At 32.0% G+C, this 13,366-nt stretch overlaps 1 protein-coding gene across 1 annotated transcript; it reads left to right on the forward strand.

The window, feature by feature from the left end:
- Window positions 1-820: 820 nt before the first annotated feature.
- LOC114191130 (BTB/POZ domain-containing protein At5g03250-like) lies at window positions 821-3,947 on the forward strand. The gene is made up of 4 exons (XM_028080316.1): window positions 821-879; window positions 1,569-1,638; window positions 1,812-3,041; window positions 3,537-3,947. The coding sequence occupies exons 1-4, from the start codon at window positions 821-823 to the stop codon at window positions 3,945-3,947; spliced, it is 1,770 nt and encodes a 589-aa protein (XP_027936117.1).
- Window positions 3,948-13,366: the final 9,419 nt, after the last annotated feature.

Here is a 13,366-nt window from a genome sequence, read left to right on the forward strand (position 1 = left end):
AAAATAGACACTTATTACTTGTACACACTTACCCCCACGCACCAACTTCTTTTCTATTAAATTTATGACAATAAGATAAAAATATGCTAACTTTAAACTAATATTTATTGGCACTAGTACTATGTCTTCTAAATAAGATTATTTAAATTTAAATCTTGAAAATGTTGTTTTAAATATAAAACATTTTATGAAGAAAATTAAAATAATAATCTAAATGTTATGTATCTATATTAACTGTATAATATATCAAATCACTAGATCTTCATGTTAATAAAGAAAATTGTTATATATATATATATATATATTAATATTTTTTCTTGACAAATAAATAAATGTTATTTGTTATCGAGTAATTCATTATTGTAATATTTTTTTATTAGTTAGTTCATTCACTTATACTTTTATAACTTTTATTACCATAAACTTGAAATAAGAAAAACATATTTTATGAGGAGGAAGGAAAATCATTTAATAACTTAAAACTAGTTTAAAAAGCCTTTAAAAGAACTTATTTCGAAAATAGATAATAATGAGATTTTTTATAATATATTTCTAGAAGTTTGTACAGTAATGATAAAAGGGAGAGAAATGTGATATGTGTATGTATATATGATTGCACAACCATATCTTTCGGTTATTTCAGTTACCATCAACATTAGACTCGCCACATGTTTGTGTTTTGGACCGTAATCACAAGCACAATGCAAAAACTGCACTTTGCTCTCAGATCTCACTCACATCTTCTCCGATCATCTCTTTCCTACTTTCTCTCATGCTATTCAATTGCAGAATTCTTGTCATCATACAACAACATCCATAAATGGCTTTCATGAGGCTTGGATCAAAATCAGATGCATTTCATCGTGAGGGCCAAACATGGTAACAATTTTTATCAATTCAAACTAATATCACATATGTCCTATCATTATGATTTATTAATCTTGAATGACTCTGGAATCAACATGTAGATATTGTCTTCTCACAAATCACACATTCCCTAGATTCAAGTCAAATCAAAAGATCATGTATGTTACAACTTCATGCCCAACAAATAGGAAATTAAAACAGTGCATGCAATTTCACTTATGTTAAAACCTTATCAGTACCCTGTTTAGTTGGATAAAAAGGAAACAAACAATTGGCTTATTCCAAATTTTAGATGAAAGAGGAAATTTATTGTATAAAGGCAAAAAGGTGCAAAAATGCCCCTTGAAAGCATGAGGAAACTGGAACTTTAACAGCTCAGTTGGTTGAAGGTTCAAGGTGTAATATTTGCTAAGGATTCAGTTTTCATGACATTGCATTGTAATCAATGACTGATATATATATATATATATATATATATATATATATATATATATATATATATATATATATATATATATATATATATATATATATATATATATATAATGCTCAATATTCTCTACCATGTTCAATTATTTTGTGATTGATTTTACTATGTAAAACATGATTTCAAATATAGAACAAGCAAAACACTTGTTTTTATAGAATTTGCAGTATGAATGTTGCACTTAATTTTAAATTAAAATATTCTGTGTGTTCAGGAATTGCACGACCGGACTTCCAAGTGATGTTACTGTTAAAGTAGGCGAAACAATATTTCTTCTTCACAAGGTGTACCTTTTAATTGAACTTTTGCTTGTTTATGAGTTTTATTGTTGTTGTTCATATTACTTTTCACTCTTTCCTTGTACGTCTTTTGTTGGCCTCAAACAAGTCTTAACTATGCATTAAAGTTCATGTTAGATCTTGACTTATGTTTTTCATTCATGATTTTGGTGTTGTAGTTCCCATTACTTTCTAGAAGTGGATTGCTCAAGAAACTGGTTACTGATTTCACAAATGAGGATGGATCAGATTGTGTTTTACAACTTGATGATGTTCCTGGTGGAGACAAAACATTTGCGCTTGTAACCAAGTTTTGCTACAATGTAAAAATAGAAGTCACAGCATCAAATGTTGTTAGTCTGAGATGTGCAGCAGAGTATCTACAGATGAATGAAAATTATGGTGAAGGGAATCTAATTGCGAAGACTGAGTCATTTCTCAACGAAATCTTTAGTAATTGGTCAGACTCTATAAAAGCTCTTCAAACATGTGAGGAAGTTAAAACTTGTGCAGAAGAGTTACACATTGTTTCAAGATGCATTGATTCATTAGCAATGAGGGCATGTTCTGACCCAAACATGTTCAATAGATATGTGGAAGAACATGATTGCTCAAAGAACTCAACTCAAGATCCCACCTCATTGAATGTAATTTCTTTTGAGACTAAATCAGTGTCCCCAAGTGATGATTGGTGGTACGAGGATTTGTGTTTGTTAAGCTTACCCTTATTAAAGAGACTTATTTTAGCCATTGAAGGAAAAGGTATGAATCTAGAGAATATTGCTAGATCCCTCATATATTATATTAAGAGGTTTGTCCCTTTGATGAATTCGCAAGCAAGCTCCAATGATAAAACTAGTGTCAACAATGAAACAACCACTACCAGTACAACTTCTGAAGCAGATCAACGATCATTGCTTGAAGAAATTTTGATTTTTCTTCCTGATAAGAAAGGGGTCACACCCTCAAAATATCTACTTAGGTTGCTACGAACTGCCATGATATTACATGCAAGTCCATCATGCATAGAAAACTTGGAGAAAAGAATTGGATCACAACTTGATCAAGCTGAGCTTGTAGATCTTCTGATTCCAAATATGGGACACTCGGTTGAGACCCTTTATGATATAGACTGCATTCATAGGATTGTTGACCATTTTATGTCTATATACCAGACTACAACTGCATCAACTACTCCATGCAAAATTGAAGAAGGGCCAATGGTAGCTAGAACTGATGCCCTTGCGCCTATGACAATAGTGGCAAATTTAATAGATTCATATCTTGCTGAGGTGGCTCATGATGTTAATTTGAAGTTGCCTAAGTTTCAGGCCCTTGCTTCTGCAATTCCAGATTATGCTAGGCCACTGGATGATGGTTTATATCATGCAATAGATGTGTACCTTAAGGTAAGACCATGTTGGTTCTTTTACATATCTACTCAAATTTGTCCAAAAATTACATAAACAAATGAGTAAGAAAATATTTACCGGTCATGGGAAAAATCATGAAGACTTCACAAGACTTCTTTATAAATTTCTGAAAAATAAAGTTGTTTGAAGTCATTGTTGGAATCAAGAGGACTTCCGTATTAATATTAATTTCTGAAAAAAATACTGAAAAGTGAAGTCATCATAACTCCTAACGACTCATTTTTTTTTTTGAGAAATCATGTAAAATTCTTATAATTTTACTCTTAAAGTTGTCATGAGTCCATACAACTTAGATTATGTCTACTAATTATTTTCTGACTTGTCCATTTTTATAATTTCTGGACAAATTTACCTTATGTAAAAAACTGACCATGTTGGAAGTATCACAAAAGTTTTAGAAAATACAATTTTAGCAGTATTATTTTGTGTCAATTGGATAATTCTAATGTAACACATTTATGACAAATACAGACACATCCATGGCTTGTAGATTTTGAGAGGGAACAATTTTGCAGACTGATGAACTGCCAAAAACTGTCATTAGAAGCAAGCACCCATGTAGCAAAAAATGAAAGGTTACCGCTTCGAGTGATCGTAGAAGTTCTCTTTTTTGAACAACTTCGGCTTCGGACATCAATTTCTAGTTGGTTGTATGTTTCAGAGAATCTTGAGAACCCACAAAGGTCCAATGGAATTCCTAGCCTCCCAAGGAATAATGATAGTGACCAACTAGACCCAACACATGGTGCTGAAAACTTGAAAGACCTTGTCTCGGAGCTAGAAAAGGAATGTTCATGCATCAAGAATGAACTTCAAAAGTTGGCTAAGACAAAGAAAAGTTGGAGCATTATCCCAAAAATATTTTGTAGGAAAAATTCTTAGTGTTTCACTAATCTAATAGAATCAGTGGTTGCAGCATCAATGCACCATTATACTACCAATTCACTAAAATTGTCAAGGTTCACTAAATATCATAGGTTAGGTTGGAAATGAAGTTCATTCACATCCTTCCATTTTCCCTCTAACTTAATGGATTGGTGAATTTTGAGTTGACAATCAAATGATAAGAGGAAATCATAAATTACTCATAAAAATGGTGGTAATGTTACTATTTTATTGTGAAGAAATGTTATTTGTACATCAGTGTTTTGACTTCAATGCCAAAATATATCATAAGCTAACAATTTGGTAAATAAATTTTATAGTTAACAATGGGTTCCATGATGTTTTGCAATGTTGTCACCTAAATATGAATCAGTTGACAAGCGATTTCACCAAAGAATGAACCATATTCCTTAACTTCAAGTTATTATAGAAATAATGCGAAAATTATCTGAATCTGATGAAAAGAGTAAATGAAATTAAAAATAATTAGGAAAGTGTAAAAAACTATAATTAAAATTTGTAATAATGTTATTAACTTTTGAGAAATAAAAGATAAAAAAATCCATAGAATAAAGGTAAAATTTTCACATTGATTGATCATTAGATATCTACTATTTGTTGCACAACTTGGTATATTCGTAAGCCTAGGAAACTGTGTTTTTTTATATCAGTTCTACGGAAACTAAGTACTCTTATACAACATGTTTAACATGTCTTTTATCCTTCAATTTAACCTACTTTTGAGACAGAAAAATAAATATTAAGATCATATACAACAACCCCAATATTGTTGATGTAGTTTCTTTAGATTTTCGACACTTGTTCACAATGACAATGGGCATGATATTTTGTTGATAGCAAAATTTAACGAGTTTGAGTAAGAGTTTGGTTAAAAAAATAAAGTTTGAGTTTGTTACATGTCTTTTCTAAAGGTATGGTCTATGTACCTTTTAAAAGTCTAATTTAGTTTGAAGCCTTTAAAATACTAGCGGAATTGTTATATTATGGGTTATAGACCCATTCATAATTACAAAATTTTATTATATTGTTATGTAATACATGTATTCTTTGTTATATTATAAATAATTATCTAATATAGTAAATTACTTATTTAAAAACATATTTGTCATATGGTTCTTAAACAATGTAATTTAATTTTTAATAATATTCCAATTGGCATTTTACAATAGTTAACTTGCTTAATAATTACGAAATATAATAAATACGCTTTATCGATTTTTTTTATTTATATTTTTCTCTTTGTTACGTTTTATGGTTTAGAATGTGTTTCTTTAAGAATGGTGTCTACAACTATGTAATTATAGGTTGTGTTTTTGAAAAGAAAAATTGAAAGAAAAAATATTAAACATCGTTGATCAAATGAATTTAGGGATGTTATTTTTATTTTTCTTCGATTTTCTAGAGAAAGTTAATATATGTGGATTCTTAAAAAAGAATACATTAGAAATGGAGTTTTCTTGAAGTTCATACCAAGCTCAAGTCTTGGACTTTCCTCATTTTAGCATTTCGGTCACTAGGTCATTTAGTGCTTTATTTGTATTGAATAAACACATGTTACAGTATAATTATATTTTTATAGCTTTGACGTATTCGTAAACAATTATTTGTGCATTGGATCTAATTCTCTTATATCTATATTTAGTAGAAGTTGATTGATTTATTCTTTGGTTTATATATATATATATATATATATATATATATATATATATATATATATATATATATATATATATATATATATATATATATATATATATATATATATATAAAAGTCATTTGACATGACTTTTAACTCAAAATTTTAAAATAGTGAGATTATAGGTATTTCATTTTATATAGTATTTAATTTTGTTTTTTTCTGAGACTTTGATTAACATTTGAATTATTTTCAACACTTATATTTACGCACATTTACTTCTCACATGGTTTTTCTAGATTAGAAATAATGGTGCCTCTTTTATAATTCCTTTTATCATGGTTAATCCTCCTAAATTATTGCAAGAATGGATAAATTATTTTAAATGCATATTTTAGAGTTTTTGTGTTATTTCCTCTCTTAGAGTGTTGTAAGAGATTTGAGGATCTTTATTATACGAACTCATCTTGAACTTTGCGTAATGAGTTATAATCCAATGGAAAATTACAAATTAATTTAGTACATAAATATAGGCCATTGGTTATTTTATACATGACCAATTTGACCAAATCAAAACTCGGAAAAAAAAACGTCTCAACTTTGGTTTCAGCATGTTTTAAAATGGTTAAATTTTTAAATCTTTCGTGTTTTCGTAATTTATTTGCGATTTTTATTTTAATAGAAATGTGATTTTTATTTTAATAGAAATTTGTTAAAATACTTACGCTACAATTAAAAATTTAATTAGTAGTTCGTATTTGAAAAAATAAATTATTTTATTTTAACATATTTTAATCAAAATTTCTCATAAGAAATAAGTATTAAACTTATAATTCTTCCAACGAAAATATTCTAATGACATGTTTCTGCTGTTTAAAAATGTAATAAAAATTAACTAGATTAATTTGGTTTAGATTTTGTAACGAGAAAAATGGAGAATATAGAGGAAGCTGGAAATATAGTTGAAAGGAATGGACACGTGGCAGAGGATCCGCAACAAAATGACACGAGGAGAAGCACGAGACCACGTAAGGAGAATGTGCTTTTAAGGGATTTTTATCATTGAGGAAGATACGTTTTTCTGGTATGCACCTTTTCTCTGACCTACATCATATTCTGCCCACTGCTCTCTCTGATATTCTGTTACCTTACACGATTTTTCATTCTCTTCAGGTTTGCCATCGAGAACCTGTTGGAATTGCCACATTCTTATTGTATTTAGTGAAATTTATTTTTAGACTCTGTTGTAATCACACTCTTTTTCCTATTCCCATAATTCCACTGTTTCATTGGTGCTTTCATCGACGTCAATGGCTGAGAATACTCGTATGAAAGAAATGCAAGCCCAACTCGCTTCAATATTGAGTTGGATCGAGAAACAACCTGCTCGTGATAAAGATAACCGCGAATTGATCATCCAATTCCAAACAGCAAACAATGATCGAATGGACCAGATGTAGAAATCGTTAGATTTGTTGAATCAGGACACGACTCAGCACGTTGATGCTTCGAACTCTAAGGTTTCACCGTTGGAGGCCAGTACGGGATATCTCATTGGGATTCCCTCATTTTGATGGCACAACTCCTGTGTTAGAATGGATCTTTAAAGTAGAAAAGTTTTTTAATTATCACCGAACTCCAGAAACAGAGAGAGTCGATATTGCTTCCATACATTTTGAGAAAGAGATGATTTCGTGGTTTCAAATGTTGCACCGTATGTCAGTTGTTCAGACTTGGTCTGAGCTCACGCGAGCTTTGGAGAGTCATTTTGGACCATCTCCTTTTGATTCTCCCATGGCAGAACTGTTTAAACTGCATCAAACAGGTACTGTTTCAGAATATTACTTGAAATTCATGGCCCTAGCTAACAGATCTGAAGGTCTGAGTGATGTCGTTGTGTTGAATTGTTTTTTAAGTGGCCTAAATCGTGATATCAGAAGGGATGTGGTGGCTCAATGTCCTACTAATCTCCTGCTAGCAGTTGCCTTGGCGAAATTATATGAAGAAAAGTATACTCCTATGGTTCAACAACGTTCTACTAATTACAATCAGAGATATACTTCACTGTCATCCACCAGTACCAATCTTAATCCATCAAAAACTACACCTAAGCAATCCTCACCCCCTCTGTTACCTACACCGTCCACTCCACCAATCAGAAATTCTAATGTCAAAAAAATTACGCCTGCTGAAATGCAATTGAGGAGAGAAAAAGGCTTATGTTATTTTTGTGATGAGAAATTTACATTCAATCACAGATGTCCCAACAGACAATTGTTGATGCTGCAAAATGAAGAAGATGATTCTGAATCAGATAATACTATTGAAACGGTGAACTCTATTACTTGTACAAATAGTGGAGATGGATTAGTAGATAATCCTCACCTGTCCTTAAATGCGATGAAAGGAGGTTTAGGAGTTGGCACCATTCGCTTTATTGCCCATATTAATACTTTGCCAGTCAAGGTATTAGTGGATGGAGGCAGCTCAGACAATTTCTTACAGCCAAGGATTGCAAAGTTCCTTAAGTTGGCCATCAAACCAGCACCCCTGTTCAAAGTCGTGGTGGGAAATGGAAATTACATGACTGTTGAAGGAATGATTAGAGAACTCAATATTCATGCTCAAGGGGCTAAATTTGAACTGCTTGTCTTTTTGCTACCTATTTCAGGAGATGATTTGATTTTGGGGGCTAATTGGTTAAAAACCATAGGGTCCCACATTGCCGATTATGATTCCCTACAATTGAAGTTTTTACATGAGGGGAAATTTATAACTCTACAAGGGGAAATGGATTACTCACCTACTCAGGCACATCTACATCATATCAGAAGAATGGTTAACACAGATTCTATTGCTGAGGTTTTCAGTTTGCAGCTTGTTGAAGATAGCTCTTATCAGTTTCCGTTAAGTGATTTACCTGCTGATATCGAATCATAATTGGCACTGTTGTTACATACTTACAGTTCAGTTTTTGCGACACCTACATCCTTATCACCACCGCGATTTCAAGATCACTCAATTCCTTTAATTGAAGGATCTCAACCTGTCAAAGTTAAGCCCTACAGGTATCCACATATTCAGAAAGCAGAGAATAAAAAACTAGTCCAAGGAATGCTTGAGGAAGGCATAATACAGCCTAGCAAGAGTCCCTTTTCTTCTCCAATCATTTTGGTCAAGAAAAAGGATGGATCATGGAGGGTATGTACTGATTATAGAGCCCTCAAAGCTATTACTATTAAAGATACATTTCCTATCCCTACTGTTGATGAACTTATAGATGAGTTATTTGGGGCCACCTTCTTTTCTAAGCTAGATTTAAGATCTGGCTACCACCAAATTTTTTTGAATCCGGACGATAGATATAAGACAGCTTTCTGAACCCATCATGGACACTATGAGTGGCTTGTAATGCCATTTGGGTTAACTAATGCTTCAGCCTCTTTCCAAAGTCTCATGAATGAGATTTTCAAAGAGTACTTAAGGAAATTTGTGCTTGTTTTTTTTTATGATATTCTGGTGTTTAGTGCCACATGGAAGGAACATTTGTCTCATCTGGAGCTAGTGTTAAAAACATTACAGCAGCAGCAATTATATGCTAGACTTTCCAAATGTTCATTTGGTGTGAAGGAAATTGATTACTTAGGCCATTCTTTATCTGGAAAAGGTGTTGCCATGGAAATTTCTAAATTGGAAGCTGTGAAGAACTGGCCCAGACCCACCACAGTGAAACAATTGAGAGGCTTTTTGGGCCTCACAGGTTACTACAGAAGATTTGTCAAGGGTTATGCTGACATAGCTGCCCCTTTAACAAACTTGCTAAAAAAGGACTCATTTAAATGGACAGAAAATGCATCACTAGCTTTTGCCAAGTTGAAGGAAGCTATGACTTCTGCCCCCGTACTTGCAATTCCTAACTTTCAAGAGCCTTTTATTTTGGAAACAGATGCATCAAGGTCTGGAATTGGAGCTGTCCTTAGCCAAGCTCAACATCCAATTGCTTATTTTTCTAAGAAAATTTCTCTTAGAATGTAGCAACAGTCTATTTATACTAGAGAATTCTATGCCATCACAGAGGCTTTGGCTTAGTTTCGACATTATTTGTTGGGAAACAAGTTCATTAGAACTGATCAGAAACGCTTGAAAGAGTTGCTGGAACAACAGTTGCAAACTCCTAAACAACAACAGTGGTTACCTAAGTTTTTAGGCTATGACTTCACAATCCAATATAAGCTGGGTAGAGAGATTATACCAGCTGATGCATTATCTCGCAGCTGTTTTATGTCTTGATCAGAATACAAATGGAAATGGTTAGAGCAGATTACCACAATGACCAGGGAGGATGCAAAGTTAAGTAAGTTGATGCTGCAGCATACTCAAGGTACATTACCTATGGACAAGTTTGTGGTTAAAGATGGAATGATTTTCAGGAGAGGAAGATTGATGATACCAGCTGACATGAATTTGAAGAACCAAATTATGCTGGAATTTCATGACTCTAAAGTGGGGGGTCACGCTAGAAATAATAAGACTATAGCCAGAATTTGCAGTCAGTTTTATTGGCAAAAAATGCACGAAGATATCAAGGCGTATATAAAAAATTGCAGCATTTGTCAACAAGCTAAGGTGGATCAAGCATTGCCTTATGGATTGTTACAACCTTTGCCAATACCTCAACAGATTTGGGAGGACATCGCCATGGATTTCATTACAAATCTTCCTTCCTCACATGGTTTTTCTACTATTTTGGTGGTAATTGATAGGCTCTCCAAGTTTGGGCATTTCATTGCCTTAAAGGCTTATTTTAACAGTAAATGTGTGGCAGAAGCCTTTATTAATCATGTGGCCAAGCTTCATGGGTTCCCCAAAACCATAGTATTTGACAGAGATAGAGTCTTTATTAGTTCTCTTTGGCAACACTTATTCAAAGCTCAAGGCACAACTTTGGCGATAAGCTCCGCATATCACCCCCAAAGTGACGGGCAAACTGAGGTACTTAACAAGACATTAGAAATGTATTTGAGGTGTTACGTTTTTGAAAATCCCAAACTCTAGTACTCTATGCTTCCTTGGGCCCAGTTTTGGTACAACTCTTCCTATCACCAGAGCATACGCATGAGTCCTTTTAAAGTTGTTTTTGGTAGGGAACCTCCATCGATTATTCCTTATGAAGTCACTCCTACAGACCCCCATAATCTTCAAGAGTCTTTAATCATTCGAGATAAAGTGTTGCAACAACTTAAAAGCAACTTGAGGAGAGCTCAAAATTATATGAAAATGCAAGCAGATAAGAAAAGGAGAGAATTTCAATTGCAAATTGGTGATCTGGCATTAGTGAAATTGCAGCCCTATAGACAGCATTCGGTGGCTCTTCAAAAGAATCAAAAACTTGGTATGTGGTTCTTTGGACCATTTGAAGTCTTGGAGAAGATTGGCACAGTGGCTTACAAATTAAGGCTCCCTGATACGGCCAGAATTCATCCGGTTTTTCACATTTCTTTGCTCAAAAAGTTTGTGGGAAACCAGTCCAAACAATATGTACCCTTACCCTTAACCACCACTGAGTTTGGACCTGTATTAGGTCCAATGAAGGTGCTGGATAAAAGAGTTATAAGGCGTAATTCCACTAACATACAATAGGTGTTGGTGCATTGGCAATCGACTGAATCTAATGATGCCACTTGGGAAGATCTTGATGAATTTCAACAAGTTTATCCTTAATTCAACCTTGAGGGCAAGGTTGTTGTTAATGGGAAGGGTATTGTAACGAGAAGAATGGAGAATATAGAGGAAGCTGGAAATACAGTTGAAAGGAATGGACACGTGGCAGAGGATCCGCAACAAAATGACACGAGGAGAAGCACGAGACCACGTAAGGATAATGTGCTTTTAAGGGATTTTGATCATTGAGGAAGATACGTTTTTCTGGTATGCACCTTTTCTCTGACCTGCATCATATTCTGCCCACTGCTCTCTCTGATATTTTGTTACCTTACACGATTTTTCATTCTCTTCATGTTTGCCATCGAGAACCTGTTGGAATTGCCACATTCTTATTGTATTTAGTGAAATTTATTTTTAGACTCTGTTGTAATCACACTCTTTTTCCTATTCCCATAATTACACTGTTTCAGATTTAAACTGAAAATTATTAAAAATCATTTTGAATAAATCCAAGCTGACTCAATTGATTTGTTAACAAGTAAGCACAATGTGTTACAATTTGTCATCTAGAGACTAACGTACAGGTGGTTTAGACAATTTATTCAAAATAATTATTTCTTTTAAAGGTAGAGATGACATTTTTAGAGTTTTATGTATCATCATTATAATGTTTCTTGTTCGGTGGGTTATTGCAACAAACACGTTTGCATACAATTTCAACTGAATTCTACGATTTAATGAATTCATGTCGTGTTCGGTTGGCAAGACACTTTTTTTTTCCCCTTTAAGGTCACAATGGAATGTTTTGTTATCATTGTTGTTTGATATTAATTTCGTTGAAATACTATGATTAGAAATAATGGTGAAATATATTATTAGTCTCTCAAATTTTAGTAAAAATTAGAATTAATTTTTATTCGAAACTTTAATTTAATTTAATTTTTAATTTTAAAACTGTGTAAATTTAATTTTTTTAATTAAATTTTATTAAGTTTATTTAATGTTTCAAATGTATTTGATGGTAGTATTTGAGTTTATTTATACCATTTGATACATTTTTACTTCAATGTTAACTAAAAAATGATCATAAAACGTATCTAAAACGACAAATAAATTTGATAAACTTTAATTAAAAGAACTAAATTCACGTAATTCTAAAATTGGAAGACTAAATTGGGTTAAAGTGTTGAAGAAAAATAAAACCTATTAAATCTTAACAATAATTACAATCTAAAAGTAATTATAAAGTATTATTTGTACTGAGAATCAGTACGGTATTGTCTTTAAAAAATATTATGATTAAAAACTTTTCTAATATGTTAAATAGTTTCACATGAGAATAATTTAAATATACTTTTACTTTTCAATATTTTGAGATGTGTCTTAAGAACAAAATACGTAATAAAATTCAAGCAATAAAATATACCTCAAATATTGATTTTAACGAATACGCGGTGATTTAGAATCAGCACAATTCTATTTTGAAAAATTATACTCTTGATACATTTACAAATAAAAATATTTTTCCAAAACCTTTTTTTGTTGACGAGGATAATGAATTGTAGCAATCAATTATTACAAAAAATAGGAAATAAGATGAAAAAGAAATGCATAAAAAGATTATACTCATTGAATTTTTTTTTATAATCTACATTGAATTAATTTAAATAATTTTAGCGAGATTTTCTATTAACAATCTCTATATAATTGACTAAAAAGATACAAATATCTGATTAAATTAATATAATTGATTGTTGAGTAAAAGTATTATTACTTTTCTATTGGAACAAGGTTTTTGCCGAACGTGTTTTTATGGCTTATTTTCTACTTTTATAATTTTATTACTAGTTTAATTGTTTAATTAGTACATATATGTAGTGCATTATACAGTCACAACAAAATGTAAACATGTTTTATTTTGAATCTCGATTCTAAAATTGATTTCAATCCACCTCAAATTTCCATATATCAATAATCCAGATATTCCCTGTGAACAAAAAAAAAAGAAACTTTATTTATGGGTCAGTCGACATCTCAAACTGATTTCAGTTTTAGCATATCAAACATCATGCACTGCAAAACTCAGTGGCTTCAC

Source organism: Vigna unguiculata, chromosome 7 (assembly GCF_004118075.2).
Source record: "Vigna unguiculata cultivar IT97K-499-35 chromosome 7, ASM411807v1, whole genome shotgun sequence".
NCBI lineage: Eukaryota > Viridiplantae > Streptophyta > Magnoliopsida > Fabales > Fabaceae > Vigna > Vigna unguiculata.